The sequence below is a fragment of the Neopsephotus bourkii genome, unplaced genomic scaffold (assembly GCF_033783945.1).
Source record: "Neopsephotus bourkii isolate Nb327-2 ecotype Australia unplaced genomic scaffold, CSIRO-AGI_Nbou_v1 NB_384, whole genome shotgun sequence".
In the NCBI taxonomy this organism is placed as follows: Eukaryota; Metazoa; Chordata; class Aves; order Psittaciformes; family Psittacidae; genus Neopsephotus; species Neopsephotus bourkii.
The window spans coordinates 1074498-1092898 of NW_026900889.1; the positions used below are offsets into that span (position 1 = coordinate 1074498).

General features: G+C 45.0%; 2 protein-coding genes across 8 annotated transcripts in view; one reads left to right on the forward strand and one right to left on the reverse strand.

The window, feature by feature from the left end:
• ARHGAP17 (Rho GTPase activating protein 17) overlaps positions 1 to 14607 on the forward strand; it is a 44335-nt gene extending 29728 nt beyond the window's left edge. Inside the window, exons 8-22 of one of the 7 annotated variants that reach the window (XM_061349138.1) lie at positions 43 to 111; positions 268 to 349; positions 2290 to 2417; positions 2796 to 2907; positions 3454 to 3535; positions 3961 to 4041; positions 4751 to 4864; positions 5227 to 5318; positions 5454 to 5610; positions 6806 to 7048; positions 8630 to 8790; positions 9200 to 9817; positions 10737 to 10760; positions 12680 to 12724; positions 13721 to 13846. In XM_061349138.1, the coding sequence (XP_061205122.1) occupies positions 43 to 111; positions 268 to 349; positions 2290 to 2417; positions 2796 to 2907; positions 3454 to 3535; positions 3961 to 4041; positions 4751 to 4864; positions 5227 to 5318; positions 5454 to 5610; positions 6806 to 7048; positions 8630 to 8790; positions 9200 to 9817; positions 10737 to 10759 (1962 nt within the window). In that variant the 3' untranslated portion in view covers position 10760; positions 12680 to 12724; positions 13721 to 13846. Of the gene's footprint in view, positions 1 to 42; positions 112 to 267; positions 350 to 2289; positions 2418 to 2795; positions 2908 to 3453; positions 3536 to 3960; positions 4042 to 4750; positions 4865 to 5226; positions 5319 to 5453; positions 5611 to 6805; positions 7049 to 8629; positions 8791 to 9199; positions 9818 to 10736; positions 10761 to 12679; positions 12725 to 13644 lie in introns of all 7 variants that reach the window. The other 6 variants (XM_061349137.1, XM_061349136.1, XM_061349139.1 and 3 more) reach the window with 6 other exon arrangements.
• Positions 14608 to 14643: 36 nt separating this feature from the next.
• TEX47 (testis expressed 47) lies at positions 14644 to 18339 on the reverse strand. The gene is made up of 6 exons (XM_061349053.1): positions 18123 to 18339; positions 17223 to 17326; positions 16813 to 16877; positions 15827 to 16025; positions 15249 to 15408; positions 14644 to 14874 (listed from the first exon to the last, which is right to left on the reverse strand). Exons 1-6 carry the CDS (start codon positions 18337 to 18339, stop codon positions 14837 to 14839), a joined length of 783 nt encoding a protein of 260 aa, XP_061205037.1. The 3' UTR covers positions 14644 to 14836.
• Between the last annotated feature and the right edge of the window lie 62 nt (positions 18340 to 18401).

An 18401-nucleotide genomic window follows, 5' to 3' on the forward strand; every position in this document is an offset into this window, starting at 1 on the left:
GTGAATTTGATGTCCTATTTTGCATCTTTCTCGTTTTCAAAGGATCAACTAGCAGCAGACATGTATAACTTTGTGTCCAAAGAAGGGGAATATGCCAGATGTTTTGTTATGGTGAGTAGTTTTTCCGTCTGACTTTGCAGCACATATGTGCATCGGCACTAGATCCTCAAAGATTACATTTTGTGTGCTAAACCTTCTAGTCTTGTATTATGTGCTCATCAGAAGCTAATGCTCTTTCTGTTTTTAAAATGTGGCTTCTGTTCTCAGTTATTAGAAGCACAAGCAGATTACCATAGAAAAGCATTATCAGTCATAGAAAAGGTCCTACCCGAAATTCAAGCCCATCAAGGTAAAGTAACCTGTGCTCTGGCTGATGCTTCTCTTGCCTGTGCCACCTATGCACAATATTCTCCTCCTTTATCTTGATTCTCTTGCATGCAGACTTATTTAATAAGGCCATTTTGATCTACTTACCAATTTACATTCCCAAGCATAATTCCATCTTTGTGTTCTCTGGAGTTCTCCAGCCATACTTTAACACACTAATAAAACCCTGAAGATCTGTCTGATACCCAAGAGGGCAAAGGAAGGATTTTCCTGTTTGCTTGCACTTCTTCCTTGACACCATGTGGCCTTTTGCTGATTCATACCTGGCTTTTCAGGCCAATGAAAATTTCATTGGGATTTAGGAACTTCTTTGGGTCCTTCTTCTTGAATTACTTGGTGATTCTGCCCTTATTCTGAGGTTGATTTTTTTTTCCCTTCTCATATACACTCCTTTTTCTCAGTGCACACACTGCACTACAGCCAGCTAATGGAGTGTTTGGATATTGGGTTGAATATCAGCAGTTAAGAAAGACCTCAGTTCTTCCCCATGCTACTAAACTCTGTCAGTGGGAGTTCAGGTGTATCATAATGGTTTGGTGGTGAAGTTTGTTTCCCAAACACTGGCTCTGCTGTGTCTTAATCTTCTAATTGCTTTGAAGCATTAGCAGGCTGAACAAAGTCTGAGCAAAATACCATCTGAGCTGAGCAAGACTCGGGTATCTTCAGGTGTGGAATACGTGCAAGTTGTAAAAGATGAACCATTTAAATATATGAGCATCTTGCTGAAAGATACTGTAGAATATCTCTGTTTCATCAGTCTGGTGCGAGACGAGGTAACTCAAGCACATAATGCTCACACAGATCAGGGCTGTGTTATGGCTCAGTGCAAGGTTCTCTGTTCACAGATGTGACTGCTTTAAATTTTCTTGTTTCTTAGCTGCTTTGTACAGACTTTGCATATGAACAGATTAGTCCTCCTAGGTGGAATAGGTGTCACAGTGTCCAAGTGGTCCAGGGTCTCAGGGTATGGCACTCCTTCCATTGTGTTTCTAGCTGTGAATCACTGAGACTGAACAGTTACTAAGATTTCTCACCCTGATGTTTGCTGTAACTTGCAAAACTGGGGAAAATGACATGCTCCTTGTGGAGTGTTAAGGAGAAGAACTAAGGCCTTAGGAGGGGTGTTATTGATGTGGGTAAGTTGGATGCTCTGCAGGAACGCAGCGTGTCTCCGAGGACTCTGTCAAAGTCTTTCTTTCTTAACCTTTTTTCCACATAAAAGAAATAACACATCTGTACTAACAGTGACCTTCTACATCTGCATTTTTTTCAATTAAGGCTGCAGAAATGGGAGAAAACAAATTGTGGGAAACAAGAAATTCACATTCAGTTTGGAGAAACTTGTGCCAATTTCAGCTTTGGGTTCAGCAACATTAAGAAATGGAAGATATGTGCAATTTTATAGCAGTGGGCTGTTAACAGAATGCTCATGGAAGAGATGGGGGCTGTTAACATCCATTTTGAGTTGCTGAGTCCTTAAATCAGCAATAAATGTTGCGTGAACAGCTCAGTTTTTATCCACCTAAAATACAGCTAAAACTGAGATCAGCCCAGGGCGTGCAACCTGGATAAATGTCTTCACTAAAGATTCTCTTATAACTTAATGTAACTTGCAGCCATGTGGTGGCACTTGTGTTGAGGGGATGTGCTCTTCCAGTCATGCAAAGGATTTATGTGTTATTCCATCCAGAAAGATGCAGAAGTATTTCTTCTTAAACACCAGCAGGCTCATTCTCTCTTTACTCATGATAGAAAGAACTTTACCAATCAAGGGCTGTGAAACTCCTAGTGTATTCTGATAGTTTCTTTGCTGTACTGGAGGCTTTCTTCTTTTTCTTGTCTGGGACATGATTAAGGTATTTGTTAGATACATTGCTCAGTGTTTTGATACTCTCCAACTAGACAAATGGACTGAAAAACCAGCTTTTGGAACTCCATTAGAAGAGCATCTCAAGCGCAGCGGTCGTGAAATTGCAGTCCCCATTGAAGCCTGTGTAATGATGCTTTTGGAAACGGGAATGAGAGAGGAGGTAGGTGATGCCATACCACATGTGAAGGATGGGGAAAAGGAGTTCAAACTCATGGGCTGGTGTCTGTACTGGTTAACAAGTTGCTTAAGCCATTTGTTCATTAGTGTAGGTGATAAACCTTTTACAACAGAATAACCTTCAGCACTGTTTGAAGTATCTTTGCGCTAGAATAATAAATTAGGAATGCACCAAGGGTGTGAGGTAACTATAAAGTACTCACATGGCAGCAGGGCATTTAGAGCCAGCTTGGTCATAACAGTGTAAGGTGAAGGCACCAAGCTTGTAACTGTTCTAAAAGGCTGTCATAAAACTCGTGCTGTTTCATGCTTGTGCTAACGTGGTGTTACCAGTCAAATGTGCTTCATTTTTACTATGCAGGGCTTATTCAGAATTGCTGCTGGAGCCTCCAAATTAAAAAAGCTGAAAGCTGCCTTGGACTGCTCAACTTCCCAGCTTGATGAGTTCTATTCCGATCCCCATGCTGTCGCAGGTATCGTGAATGTTCTGAATCAAAACCAGGTGTAAACTGATACAACACAAGGTTATGCTATTGACTTCAGTGCTGACTCGCTGCAGTGTAAGGTATTGATCTCTGCAGATAAACTAGAAATGGAAATAAGTTGCAAGTTTATTTCATTGCACAAACTAACACGGACAAGTCAAGGGTACACGAGCTCGTGTGCTTGATGTGTTCCTGTCTGCATGATGGAGGTGTCTAGAATTCAGGTGATCATAATAATAAATGAAAGTGTTAAGGTGATAAGGGAGATTAGAGCCATATGAAGACCTTTAACAGGGTCTGAAGAGATGATTCATAGTTTTGTAGTCCATGTTTCTGTCAAATTACAGTAATTCCTGGAAGACCTTTTGTGTCAAGCACTGAGCAGATGTACTGGGGAAGTGTCAGGTTGTTCCACTGTTTCACTGGAACCTGGGTCCCATTGAGCAGATCGAATTGCAAAGTTGAGGACAGAATTTGGAATGCAGACTGAAAGCATTGGCTAAGAAGCTCACCCTTTTGTGTTCTGCGTTGCAGGTGCTTTGAAATCCTATCTGCGAGAGTTGCCAGAACCTTTAATGACCTACAGCCTTTATGAAGAATGGACACAAGCTGCAAAGTAAGCATACTAAAATGAGGTATATAGGAAAACATTCTACATAATCTTACTGAATTCAAAGACAAGACCAAGCTCACACAGTTTACTTTGTTATTACTGCTCTAAAAGGTAAATATTTAGTGTAACAAACAATTTTAAATGTGGTTTAGCTTACTACTAATTGCATAAAAATGTGGTGGAATACCTGTGGTTAGACATGAGGGCTGCTTCAGACTGTTGGCTGCACAGTAATGATGCCTAAGCAGTTCTCTTTTGTTGTAGTAAGAGATAATTCAGGGGGTTGACTAGCAGGTTACAGAATTACTGAATACAAAACAATGTGTTTCTTGGCATAAATGGAAGGCTGTGCAGTTATCCCTGTTCACTGCAGAAACAACAATTTTCTGATCTGAAAGTAAGATGTAACAGGTTGGTTTTCCTTTCAGTATCCAGGACCAGGATAAGAAGCTGCAGGAGTTATGGAGAATTTGTAACAGATTACCTAAGCATTACCATGCGAATTTCAGGTGTGTATGAGCATCCACTGGCATGCAGCACAGCCACTTTGGTGCTGGAGTGCTGCATTTCACTCCTGGTTAACCAAAACTTAAATCCAGTGGTATCTATCTTGGCCAAATTCAGTTAGGTTTATAAAAGGACATCCTGTTTGATGGAGCAGTTGGTGCGCATTGGCGGCAATAGACTTTCAGTCAAGTTAATTCACTGTTGACCATAATGAAGTAGTGATGCACAGAACCCTCCTGAAGGGTCATGCTGTTGGCAGTTGTCCCTGTCTGTACACTAGCTATGCTTTTTATTGTATTTTCCACTTTTAGGAATCACCTAGATATATCTTACAGGTGTTATTTGTCCTTTTGGTTATTGTCTTTTGGGAATGAATTGGAACAAACCCAACTCTGCTGACTCCTGTAAGTGTGGGAGGTCCATTACAGGGTATGAGAATAGATTGTGACTCCCTACCCAACAGCTAAATAGCTTTTCTGAAGATATAATAGTTCTGTAGTTCCATTTTGCTAAGGTGGGAGATGCTTTCTTCTCTACCCACTTCAACTTTTCTGATACAGGAGTAGAACCGTAGTAGCCAGCTACCAAGCAAGAAGGCTGTTTGTCTTGTTTCACTGGGAGCTGTCTTCGAGTTCTTTCATTTTTGTTGGCTGCTTTCAATAAGAAATGCTCTTAATTCCTGATGGATAATTCTTTCTTTCCCTCCTGTAGGTATTTAATCAAATTCTTAGCAAAGCTTGCACAGAACAGTGATGTTAACAAAATGACACCCAGCAACGTCGCCATAGTCTTAGGCCCCAACTTGTTATGGGCAAAGAATGAAGGGTAAGTTGCTTGAGAGAAGCTACAAAACAGAACTTCCATGGAGCTGTAGCATTTGTTCTAAATCATGTCAGCTGTTCACAGCAACAGATTATTTGCCTAAAAACTACTTCAGATGTTCTTTCAACCTGTGCCTCCAGATCCTTTTCGGCACGAGTCCTTTTAGGAGTGTTTTCAAATGCTGTGAATGTACTGATTAGTCTAGACTCCATCTAGTGTGAAGTTGCTCTTTGTGTGGTACTTAGGAGGGTTCATACATAATATTTAGCATAATTTGTCATTTGGGTAATATGAATTAATCACTATTATTATTTACTTGCCTTGATAGAACTCTGTATGAAGTGTTGTACAAATTCCTCCTGCAGATCTCTTGCTGAAATGGCAGCAGCAACTTCAGTCCATGTGTTAGCAGTTATTGAGCCAATTATTCAGCATGCAGACTGGTTCTTCCCTGGAGGTAAATTCTTGCCATAGTTAAAAGGATTCTGTGTTTGTGATAACTGGACACAGGTAATCCTCCAACAGCTTTTGCAGTGGGGCACCGTTTTGTATGCGTGTGTCTTAGGATGCTTTCTGTCTGTCTCTCTCTCAGATCAAGATTTCAATGTATCTGGGGCATTTGTTGCAATTCCTGCTGTTAATTCAAATCACTTGTCACACACTGGGAATGAATATGAATCTGGGACACTGGAACGGAAGAGGCCTGTTAGCATGACTGTAATGGAAGGGGATTTATTGAAGAAGGAAAGGTAGGTTTCATTCTTGGGTTAGGTTTGAATTATTAGCCCGCTACTGAGAACTGGACTGATGAGGAGGCTGTGATTGGAAACACTTTTATTGGTCTCAGGAGGAGAACTTTATGGAAGTACTGTAGGTAACAATAGTGATTTACTTCCCCCCCATGTGGTGTTGCAGCCTAAGGAAAGTTTAAAGGTAATGTAATGGTATTTGCTTCCAGTTAAACTCTGTATGATGGAAACCAAGCAGATAATTACTGCTTCCAGTTACCATTTTCCTGTTCCAGATTTGGGGGGTCTAAAATCCACTGAAACAGCAGTGTATATAGTAGCATCTCTCAGTATCTAACTTCTGATATTCCATGGCTTCTTTTTCAAAGCCCATAAGCTGAGGTGGTGCTACCTGGTGCCTTCATGGTAAGACTTCTCAGTTGATGATGGTACAGTATATACCACAGGAAACAGTAGTATGCTAAATATAAACCCAAAACATGCTGTTTTCCCATATAACACGTAGTGTAATGTTCATTTATTGTCACTCATACCATGAATATTCAAGTGACATGCTGTTTTGGTTTTAGCTGTTGATGCAAATGTTGTTACTGAATGTTAACTATGGCTAGCCACATGCAAATTCACAGCACTGACACAGGAAGAAGAAAATCACTGTTCTTAACACAGGAATAAAATTAAACTCTAGAATGAATGTGCTGTGTGCATTCTAAAATCCATTAGAATTTTAGTCCATTTATCCTTAGCTTTCCCTTAAACACAAATCACAGCATATATCCAGTGCCTTTTCTTGTCTGTCTCGAAATCTGTACTGCACCTTAGTGTGTAATAGAAACAAGATGTATTCAGTGAGGAGGTACTCTGGTGTGTAAGGAAATGGATGTATTTACGTGTAAAATTACTGATTTTGACTGGTTTGACCTCATTGTCATCAGTGTCTGTCTTCAAGTGTAATTGAGTAGTTTGTTCCACTTACGTTTAGCTTACCCCCCTGCGTGGAGAAGCCAAATAGTGCTGCATGTCTTAACGTTAATGGTGTTCTGTGCAGAAAGTTTCAGCTTTCCTTGTTGCTGCTTTGCATGCCAAGCAACAGGGGTTGCATTTGTCTGTGTGGGTTATAACATCCAGTCGTCCTGTTGCTTTAGTTACCTGGTGTTGGCTGGTGTGGTGTGTTTACTCTCTCTTCTCTCTGTAGCTTTGGTGTCAAGGTTATGGACTTCCAAGCGAACCCTCGGAGATGTGGCACTATAAATAGAAAGCACACATCCCCAGCTTTCCAGCCGCCACTTCCACCCACCGAGGCTGGCGTGCTGGCTCAGCCGGGAGCGGAGCAGCACTCCCAAGCTTCTGTGGCTGAAACAAGCCCAGTGGGTGCTGGTTTTGCTCTCTCTGCTGGCACAGCAGAACAGTTACAAAGTCAAGGAAATGAGGATGTCAGGTAAGAGGCATGGCTTCTGCTGGCAAGGGCTTAGCAGGCTGCTGCAGCAGCAAACTGATGTGTCAGCTGGATCTGCCTCACAAGGCACCTCCTCTAAGTGGCAGAAGCGTAAAGGCTTTCCAGGCATGGGCAGAAGCACTGTGCAGGAGCTCTCTGCCACACATTGTTCCTCTGAAATAACATACATTGTTCTCTATGTTCCAGAATTGGTCTTCTAATATAAGGGAGGGGAAAAACAATGAAAAGTACTAAGAAAAGCCTGTACTTCTACCCATGATGACTTTTCCAAGTCACACTCCGGAGGTGTCCACACAGTGACTATCAGTTTGCTGCTGAAAGAACAAAACCTACCAGTGGCAATACTAGAAACCTGTTGGTCTTATTTGTTGTTTCTCGTACATGTTATCTGGATATGTCTCTTCTGTCTGTAGCAAGTGTTAGTGATGACCAGACTTGGTAGAAAACAGGAAGTTGATTTATCATATTTCACTATTAGTTTCTTTAGGACAAGCATGTATACGAGCTATTTGGTACTTTATTGCTATTGAAACTCTGCAATTATGTCCCCAGTTGCTAGTATACATGGGCTAATTGCAGTAGCCTTGGCTTTCCCTTTCATGTATGGTGAAAGCAGTGCTTTGCTTTCAATATTTGTGTGGTATGAGAGAGAGAAGAAACCACATGTAAAGGCTGTAGCATTCTCCAAGCATCAGCCTCTCACAAAGCACCTCATGGTGAAACAGCACCGTGGAGTGAGGCAGCACCAGCTCTTGTTTTACACACAGCTTTTGTTCCCTGGTGATGCTTTTACAGAAACAGCTTGTTCAGAAATCCCCTGCAGACCGAGGCTTCCTCCACAGATACTTCTTGTGGGAAAGGCAGCAAAACGAAACCTCGAGTGTCAAAGCTGCATTTAAAATCTGCACAGGCTCTGGGTTCAAGTACTTGCCATTTACTGATGGCATCTGGAGAACCTAAGGTTGCAGTGTGCCAGTAAAAGCCATTGAAAGTCAGTCCTTTTGAGACGAATAAGATGCTGCAAAAGACAAGAGAAATGAGTAAGGACTGCAAGAGAAGGGGGCACTGCCCAATACTCCCTCAGCTGGTTCTCACTCAAGTGCTGTTTCCTCACAGTTCTTCATAGCTAAGGGTCAGGAAGAGCTGAGTTCCCTAATCTGAATCTCAAAGGTTGTGCAAGGGTTGCTCCCTTGAGACAAGTTTTGGTCTCCCAAGCTTATAAAGATCTAAAGGTACAGATCCAGGTATAAAGGATTGCAGATGCACTGGGAGCGGGAGGCTGTGCTCCTGGGTGTTGCAGTCAGACAGGTACTGTGACACTGCAGAACTACGTGGATTCCTGATTTGATTTTGGTAATGAATCTTTCATACAGGCTTGCTTAAAGCTGACTTGGCACTGATTTGAGGAGCTGTAGCAGTGGTAGGCCTGTGAGGAAACAACAGCAGTTTGTGGAAGCGTTTGAGGGTCAGAACCATAGCACAGCTCACAGCGTCAGCCTGAGCGGGTGCAGCTGATCTGGGCACTTTGCAACCACTTTCTAATTGAAGATGTTTAATTTTCAGCACCTCAAAACCGAAGGACAACACATCTGCAGCCACTCCTCCACCCGTGAGGAACGGCGGGCATGCCGCTGCCCAGAGCCAGCCAGCCAGCACCACTTACCAGCTCCCTGTCAATCAGCCACAGAATGCGGCAGGTCCCAGTCCCCATCTCATGAGGAGAAGTGTGTTTCTTCCTTTGGTTTGCCAATAAGTTCTAATTCCTCATATACTGCATACGTGCTTGCTGAAATACCTGTATCGGTGTCTCTGCCTTTATTACAGATAATGGTTTAATTCACTTTAATTCAATGACTTGCATTTCACTGAGGCCTAACTGTAATGTATCTTTGGCTTTGGGCTCTTTCATGCATGCTGGTAGTAACCTTACTAGTGCTGTTTAACAAACTCACTCAAAGGTTATTGATCTGTAAAGCCCGAGTGCACGTTTCTGTAGCTTCCTATTGCTTTATTTAGTAATGCACCATTTTACTTTGCCAACCTACCTGTGGGTTCCTTTGTGCTACTGATTCCTCCCTCAGCAGTTTGGTTTCCCAGTCCATGACCATGAAATGTCACCTCTTCTCTTACCAGCCGTTAAGAAGCCTGCACCAGCCCCCCCTAAGCCGGCCAACCCCCCACCGGGGCAGCCTGGAAGCCAAAGCTCTGCCGCTGCTGCTCAGCCACCTTCCGTGTCTCCAAAGCCACCTGCCAGAAGCTCATCTCCTCCTGCTCAACATGCAACCCAAGGAGCAGCCCAGACCTCTGCTTCCCAGGTCTCTGCACCTCGGAGATACTCCAGCAGCCTTTCCCCAATCCAGGCTCCCAGCCATCCACCACCACAGCCTCCAACACAGGCCACTCCTCCACTGCAGCCCAAATCTAACAGTCAAGCATCTCCTCCTGCTGCACCCAGCAGTGAGCACGGACCAGAGCAGCCCTGCTACACTCCTCCGCAGACTCCGACACCGCCCGATACACCCCCTCTAGGAAAACACAATACCAGTTCCCCATCAGCACAGCCACAGCCAGCTGCTCCAGAAACCTCCCAGTCTCACTCTCTACCTCAGAGTGGTACACTGCCGAGGCCACGGCCAGTACCGAAACCCAGAAACAGACCCAGTGTCCCCCCTCCGCCTCATCCTCCTTCTCAGCTGGCTGGAGATGGTATTATTGCAAATCCCACCCAAACAGCTTCCAAAATTGTAACAGGTGAGTGGATTCTTCCATGTTCAGTGCCACCTCAGGGAGCAGAAATGTAGGAAATGATGCCTGTAGCTGTAAATCTCAGGGGGAGGGACTGGGAGGCACAAGTAACAGTTAAAACACTAAGTTACTCGTTTCCAGTTAAAATGCCCACCACCCATTCTGTGCAGAAGGGTCTGGGGGAAAGCGTGGATCAGCTTGCTTTATTTTCCTTCCTGCTTTGGAAGCAGAGCACTATTATAGCAACAAGCTCTCTGGGGCTTTCTCCAGGCTCAGCATCGTGGCAGGCTCAACTATGCTTATACAGCTGTTGCCAAAAAGCAAATATTTGGACGAGGGAGAGGATGTAGCCAAGGATACACAAGGACAGCACATACAGAAGATAAGAAAATGGCTCAAGTGGTCACTGATACACGTTCTAATAGACAAGATATTAACACAGCACATGTTTTACTTTGTGAGGGCAAAGTCTTCTGATGGGCTTTAGGCTGGACATCCAGAAGCTGAGGAATCACATACACTGAATTCTGTGTCTTGGCTTAATTTGTAGATCTTCATAATTTAAATGCAGCTTTCTTTTGGTGAGACATTCACAAAGAGAAACTCCTATTCACAGGACCTTCATGAAGCTTTTAGTTGCTGGTTTGATAGGGTTAACGTTAATTTAAGTCTTGGTGGGGAAAGAAGTAGCTACTGAGGACAGTTAAAAGTAGATCTCATATTCTGCTGAGTCTCTGCTTATTATAGGAAATACTAAAGGAAGAGATGATAAATGTAGGAGACTAATGCTTTTAAATCACCTTACATTTAATAATGGTTTAAACTTTCCAATGGCCCTGCAGCTTCTCTAGACTAGGACTAATGTATTGGAATGCCAAGTATAAATTCTGTTGCCTAACAGCTTTACCCCCTGATGCCTTCACAGGTGGGGCTGGTTACTGCGAATAAGGTTTGTACTTACAGAACCATGCAATGCAAGCTCGATTGCTCCTGCACAGCAATACTTTTCTTTGTAGCTTTATTTTGTATATGTGCTTTGGAATATGTGCTGTCAACTCTGTGTTACCTCATTACTACATACCATTCTGTTCAGAAGGGATTTTAAGACCTGAGCTGCTTCATTTTAATAGTCCTGTGAACATAAAGGTAGTCCTTAAGTTGTGAAAATATCTATAATTTAGGGAGTAACACTTCACAGAGGAAGTACGTGTCCACAAGTGAAGCAGTGACCTTTTAAAAGAGCTTTATTCTCATCAGTGCAGGCAAATACCAAAGCTGGTGGGTTTTTCTCCAATCCAGTGGTTTATGACTGCAGTTGAATGTAGTTTTCACTTCAGGTTTTCAGCTATTTGGAGCTACTTGGAACTTATTTGGCAAAAATACATGTTCTTGTGAATAAACCCCTTTGCAGAAGAGCACCCAGCAGCATCTGCCTTCTGGCATGTGTGCATCCTGTCAGCTCCAGCCTCACTAATAGCACCAGTCTGCTCAGTCACAGCTGCCAAACAGCACATTAATAATCTTCCTATTCATTTGCAATGGATGATGCCTTTCTAAGGTACCAGCTGCATGACAGGCTCAAAGAGTGGAGGCTGCACTCCTGAGTTATCTCAAGATCTGAGTGCTTACAGGAAGGGGACAAATTAGGATTGAGAGTCAAGTTGAAAGTAGTTTTCGATTTGGAGAAGCTGGCAGTAAGTTTGCTGCTTGAGCAGCTGAAAAGTGGGTTTGCTGTTTAAAATAGATCTTACCCTGATTGAAGTTCCTTTGGCAGTGTCTTTAAAACACAGTTTATGGGCAATTTATTGCCCAGCTGAACTCAGAAATAAGGCTGGGTTCTGGCTTTTTACAGCACTTGTAAGTTAAGACTGGAAACTGTGCTGATGAGTCAAACTTCAAGGAAAGGACCCTAATTTCTAAGTCATGTTTCCTAGGTTGACAGCATCAGGGAATTTGTCTGGCCGAGGAAATTGCTTTAATGCCAGCAGATGAGCAGGGTTTGTTTCCCCCAGTGTAAATGGAGAAACAGCTGCTTTCAGACCAACACCCAGCTGGTGTGCTGGGGGAGTTTAAGTTCCACAAGGCCAGGATCTGCCAGGGGGAATGATGGGCACAACTGAGGCTGTGTCCAGAGTTAGGATTTAGCCCTGACTCCCTTTCAGCTGAGCTACAGGTCAAACAGAGGCACACAACTGGGTGCACATAGAAAAATACTGACATCAACAGTGTTGAAATTAACCAGTGCTGAAACTGGAGAGACTTCCTATCACTCCTTTGAAGTGCAGCCATGGCAAGCTGGCCATGAAATTTGAGTACAGTAAAACACAGCAATGAAAGCTGCTGTGCAGGCAGACACGCACAGGAGAGATGCTGACAAAGGATCCTCCAGCAAAGCTGATACAGGAGCCTAGGAAATCAAGTGCTTTGCAAAATAACTCCTTGGGGAGCAGTTGAAGTGATAGCAGGCTTCCCTACAGCAGCACACTAGTGCAGGATCAACACCTTTTCCAGATGGATCACCTTTAAAGGATTAATATTTGTTCTGAATTAACACCACTGCATATTACATGAGTAGCTGCTCTAACATTTACACATGCACATACCAGCACTTACTATAGACTGACTTACCTAATTCACAATGACAATTAGCTGGGTTTAATTCTAACCTTGAAAAAGATGGGAATAAGGGAAGCCAAAATCAAGTTGCCAGAAGTACCTGAACAGGAATTCTGCATGGTTTTCAGGATACTGTTCAATTCCTTTGTCCACGTGCTGGACTTTAATAATGCCTCAAGTTCTGTTTATGGTGTTAAAGTGCTAAGGCCCAGAGAAGAATATTCTAATCAAAAGTTTTATTAAATAATCTAGATGTTTGACCTGCATTCAGTAGGAACTGTATTGGAAAGTTAAATGGTAAGGAAAAGGCATATGATTGGCCCCAAATGTTGCTAATTCACAATCATCACGTGTGTGCTCACGCTCACTACTAACCTGTCCCCAGTAACACTGCTTGCTTGCATTACTGTTAGCGTGGCATGCACCAGGAATGGCTGTTTGATGCTTGTTCTTACCTTAACGTACTAAAAGTGTTGGAGACTAGAATGTTCACGTTGTCACTGGCCAGTTTCACACTGTATTTATTCTGTGTACAGGAAATCCTATCTAGAAATCCATGTTTATAGAGAGGTTCATTTTGTATTTGACAGCTGCACTGATGTGTCAAATTCCCTCCCCTGTGTCTCCTCACCCTTTGTTACCTACTTTTCTGATTCATTCTTCAGTCATGGTAGGGAGAACTTTAATACCTGTGTGTAAAGCTGGAGTACACCTTTGAATGGTACTTGTAAGTGAAAATCCAAGGTAACCCCCACTGCTGTTAGGTGTTAGTGCCTTTCCCTCCCCTCAGAAGAGGCAAAGATGTTCCCTGTTACACAGAGGAAAGGGGTTTAAGTAATTTCCTCCTCCTGTTGTGGCAGTGCCTCCTTTTGACACCACACGTATTGCTGTTCCTTCTCAAGGTGGTAGGTGGTGGTTATGCAGCTGAGGATTTAGGTGCCAAATTTATTTGCTGAGGGACCATAGTGTTTTGATGTGGAAGTCTGGAGTGAGGTATCACTCATAAGGGGCATGGAGGAATCTGATAGTAAATCCTACTCGCTGCCTTCCACTCTTCAGAATGAATATGATGTACCAGAGTAGAAAAGGTGTGTAGGAGAAGCAAGTCCTGAGCTTTCTAGTTTAGCTTAACCTTTCTGTGTCCATGTGTGCACCCAGGTGCCAGCCCTCTGTTTGAAAAGCCTTTGTTCATCTTTCCTTTCCCTTTTCTTCCTAAGGAAATGCCCCAGCAATGCAGCAGTGATGAGAGGTCACTGGCCAGCCTGCTAAACTTGCTCTTGGTTTTTTGTGCAGACTCCAATCCCAGTACCCAAGAACCACTGCAACCCCCTTCTTCAGAGCCTCTCCCGGAGACAGCGAGCAAAGAGCTGCACAACCACCTCGTGCTCGATATTGACAATGATACAGAAAGCACTGCTCTGTAGTGGAAGCTCCCCAAGCCCTTACAGGTTCCTCTCCTGGTGGGAAAACCCAACGGTGAAAAGCTTCTTTTGACACGATGGCAGGACTGTGTAGAGCTGGGGTGGGGATTTAGCCAGTCAGAAGAAGTGTAATGATCTGTGTCTCAACAATGGTTTTCAGAATGCTGGATGGAAGGAACCAGTTACTGCAGAAACGTGCATAGGAAGCGTAATTGCTGCTGATGCAGGTGGTATTGGCAGAGATTCCAGAAGCAGCAGAACATTAGTTATTTAAAGTGCATGTACTATGGAAATAATCTTTTTAATGTCACGGTTAGACTTTTATTCCTAGTTCTTAGCCATTACAAGGAGCTGCCTTGCAAGAGACATTCCCTCACTGATTGCTGCAGAATCTTTTAAACCATGAACCAAAAAAAGTCAGAGTGCTGGTGGCGACCGCGGGTTATCGGTCGCCTGGTCAAAACTGTGGATGTATTTTAGTGCCTTGAAGGACTGTCATACTGTAGAAGGAAACTCACTGTATCTTTAATCATTTCATTGCTACTTAACGATCAGTACTTACTACTTATGTCATAGTTACTTGTATTAACCAAGCCTGCTTTTGTTTATGTGAAACTCGCAACCGTTTCAGGATGCAGCTGTGGAAGTGGGGTTTGTGCTTTCCTTGGAAATGGTTGGATTTGGAGGGACCTTTGAAATGGCTCTTTGGGTTCCTCACGTGGGTGAACATTTATAAAATTAAAGATTGTCTTTTGTCAACTTGAAGGCATCTTTATTCGTGTTTGTGAGTAACGTCACTTCCAATGGGTGCGGAAGGTGACACAGTCACGCCCTGGGCTTTGCAGCTCACCAGGTCTTGTTCTTCTGAGGACGGGCATGGAAGCATACTGGGAACTGGGAATGAATATGCATGTATTCTTTAACGTGTAGATTCATGTTAAACAACAGTGAGTCCAGCTGCAGAGGGGAACACTGGGTACAGCCTGTATCATGTGGAGAGATAAGATGGAACAGGCCACACTGTTTCTGTGAATGACAGAGGGAGAGGAAACCAGTCAGTTGAGGTAACATTCATACAACTACTCAGATTAATCTACTTAACCTGTAAGTTCCTTAATATTCCATCATACATCTTATTGAAATTATTAATCTAGACCTCAGGCTTAACTGCATTTCATGCAAGCCTTGACAAGACACATGGTGTTACTGTCTTCTTGATGCCTGTATTAGTCTTGGTGGCTGCCCCATTGATCCCTGTTCAGACAGCTTGTAAGAGGGAAGATAAGCCCTCTGCACCAGCATAGTACCAAGTTCTTGTAACTCAGAATTCAGTGTTAGGAGGCAAAGTTTCTAGTTCTGTGGTTAAATTTGATGCTGATCCCAAACTGCCCCCAGGGTACCTGAGTCCAGGGTGGGTTGTGAAGGACCTAAGTAAGTTCTCAGAAACTCTTCAGGACAGGTACACTCCTCAGCTTTATATAAGTAGTTAATTGTCTCTGCTGGGATCAGCAGCTCCTGTTCAACAGTGGGTATGCTCTCAGTCGCATCCTCGCTGTCATCCTTGGTAACAAACAGCACATTCCATACAGTTACAATAACAGCATAGGGCTGTGATGCAGTTGAAGTTATTTGTTCAAAGCACCAGGGCTGGAGTTACTCCCCATTTACCAAGCACAGCTTGATCCTCTGCTCCTAGGAGTGCCCAGCAGCAAGCAGGGGTAGAGATGATGCTAGGTAATGCTGAGTGAATGACTTTCACTTGGTTGTGTTGGTGCAATTCATTAGTGAATCAAATGGCTGCATGAAATAACCCCACAGAGGTCTAGAAAGAAACTTGGGATGACATAATGAGGTTCTGTAATGCTTTAACACTGCTGCCCCAATCTGCTCAGGTGTGTGTGCTTGTAAATGCTGCTTGTTTGGGGGGATTTGGGGCTGAATCAGGTGGATTCTTACAGCTCAGTTAACTGAAGCTTACCTCAGAGCTCTGGATGGAGGCTGCCAGCTTGAGCCCCAGGGTCAGGCACCCTGCAACCACCTCTGCTGTCGAATGTGGCTGGATGGTCCTTGATGGCCATGTCACGGGAGTTGTCGCTACTGCCACTACCCATTCTGGGAACAGTCTGGTGGGGATGGCATGTGCCACCACTAAAACTTTAATATCCTGGAGCAAAGCACTGCATGGGAAGAGAGAGAATTCCATCCGAAAGCACAGCACAGAGTTCGTATCAGCCGGACAAGTCCCATAAACTAAGCAGTGAGTTGTTGTTTGCATTCCTAGGGCTGTGCTGGGGGATGGTACATGTACAGCACGGTGCACGCTTCCCAGCCAGCCAGCAGAAACCTCTTCTGACTCCTCCAAAGGTCTTGAGTGGATGTGAGGGGAAGAAATGAGCATAAAAGCAATAGGGATTTGATAAGCAAATACAGGAGCGTGCTTTAATAGGAATTCCATTCACAGCGGAGGAAAAGATGCAGTTTTCACGAACCTGGATTTTGGGGAATTAAGACAGGCCCCTGGAGCAGCAAAGCTAAAGGCAAGAATTGGCTGAGCTCTGTGGGAGTGGTTGGGTCGTGTTGTGAAAGGGCAAACAGCAGGCTGGAGGGCAGTGACTAATAGTCTAAAGATAATTTCTGGCATTCCAGTACATAAATCTCCAAGTGTTTACAAAGCAGGCTCCAGAAATGGCAGTGATTCCCAAGAAAGGCATTTTCCTGGTTTGTGAAGGCTATTAATGAAGTCTTGGTGCCTCAGAGATGGGCTCTAGTGCAAGAGGGCAGAGCAGGAACCTGCTGGCAGCCCCTCAGCTGCATCCAGGAAGGGATGGGAGGACCTCGGCTCCTCTGTGGTCAGCAGGTATTCAGTGGGAGAAGAAAAGCTTGATACAACCCTAGCTGATGTTCAGCTGAACCTTAAAGAAGCGTTCTCCCACTTCTGGTACTATAGTACTGTGGAACACTTACCTCGGACCTTGACTTTGGAGGGATGCTAACTCTCGGATGAGGAGATGGATTGTGCTGCTGCAACCCTGCAGAGGAATTGCCCATTGCAAACTTACTGTGAATATAAAACAGCTCATCACCTACCTTACACAGGCTTTCCCTTTCAGTCACAGGCCCTGAGGACAGAGCAGGTTGTTCCTGTTGTGACAGAACATGTCATCTAATTCCATCAGGATAATGTTCTGGGCCAGTTACCTGAACCCCAAAGGTAGGATCCCTGAGCCCACCCCAGCATTAGTCTGGTCTTTGAGCCTATGTATGGAGTCAGAGATGGGTTAGTTGTAAGTTAGTTGCTCCCTTGATCTAGAAGCCAAACGTGTATAAAGATGCATCAAGGTTACTTGGTCGCAGAGGGAATCCATGTAACTTACCTCCACTACATGGAACACGCGGCTGGGGTAGAGAAGCAGCAGACCTGAGACTGGTTCTCCTCCGTGGTCCTCTAACACGTTTTCAAGCAGTTCTCTGTGATAACCTTGTTTTAAAGGAGGAGATGGCAGTTTGTCAAGTGGTTTATGGCCCTAGGTCGGCATTAGTGCTGTGTGCTCTGTTCTGTGCTTGCTGCTGCCACAGACAACACATTCACAGGTCATGCTTTTACTATGCAGGGAGACATCAAATCATAGAGACACGAAAGCACCGCTGCCATGGGACCCTCTTCTTGACGTGAGCACACTGCAGTTCACATTAGCTCCTAAACTTGCCCCCAGACCTGCAGTGTTTCAGTAGCTGAAGTGTGAAATCCCCATTACAGGTGATGCTGGAGCTGCAGCACCCGCAGCCCCTAACGGGGATGTGGAAGCCTGGTCTGTGCAGCCGAGTCCTTCCCTCTGCTCATTGGCACTCACTGATGCAGGTGTTTAAAACCACCTTAATGAGCCTCCGGAATCAGATAAAGCACTGGGTACCCATGGGCTGCTGGAGGGGCTCATATAGAGCCCTGTTTGCAAGATAGCATCAGGCTTTGTTTATAAAGCCTGCCTGTGGCCCAGGCTTTCTCATAGCTCTGTGTCCTTTGCTAAGGCCGGGTTCCCAAGTGGCAATTCCCTTTATATGGCTTCAGAACCCGGTATTTCCTTGCTTTGTGCCCTACCGCACTGCTTCCGCTCCCCACTGCTCCGTACGGCCGCTGGGTTAGGGGCTGCATCCGCAGCACCGCACGGGTGATCCCGGCTGTATCCCCGCAGCACCGGATGTGTTCAAGGCACGGCGATGGGGGCCGGGGCCCTGCCACGGAGCCGTGCTCGGACCCCCGCAGCCCCGGCACCCACCTTCGACCGCCGGCGCCGCCGCCCCCTGGCCCATGCGGGCCAGCACCAGGAGCCTGTGGAGCGGGACCCGGCCCGGAGCGGAGCGGGGCCCGGTTCGCACCGCGCCCCCCGCTCCGGGGCTCCCGGCCAGCAGGTTCTGCCGCTCCAGCGGAGCCGGCTCCGCCGAGCCCGGCCGGGCCTGAGCCACCGCCGCCGCCGCCGCTTCCTCCTCCGCCATGGCCCCGGCGGCCCGAGCAGCTCCCGCTCGTTGCCACCGTTCGTTACCTGCGGCCGCGCAGC

Excerpts from the sequence above, each read along its gene's own strand:
- TEX47 (XM_061349053.1), bottom strand. The coding sequence starts at position 18,339 with ATGGCGGAGGAGGAAGCGGCGGCGGCGGCGGTGGCTCAGGCCCGGCCG. Across the intron at positions 17,327-18,122 it reads GGCGGCGCCGGCGGTCGAAG|GTTATCACAGAGAACTGCTT; the intron begins GTGGGTGCCGGG and ends CTTTAAAACAAG. Across the intron at positions 16,878-17,222 it reads GCGTGTTCCATGTAGTGGAG|GGTTGCAGCAGCACAATCCA; the intron begins GTAAGTTACATG and ends ATTCCTCTGCAG.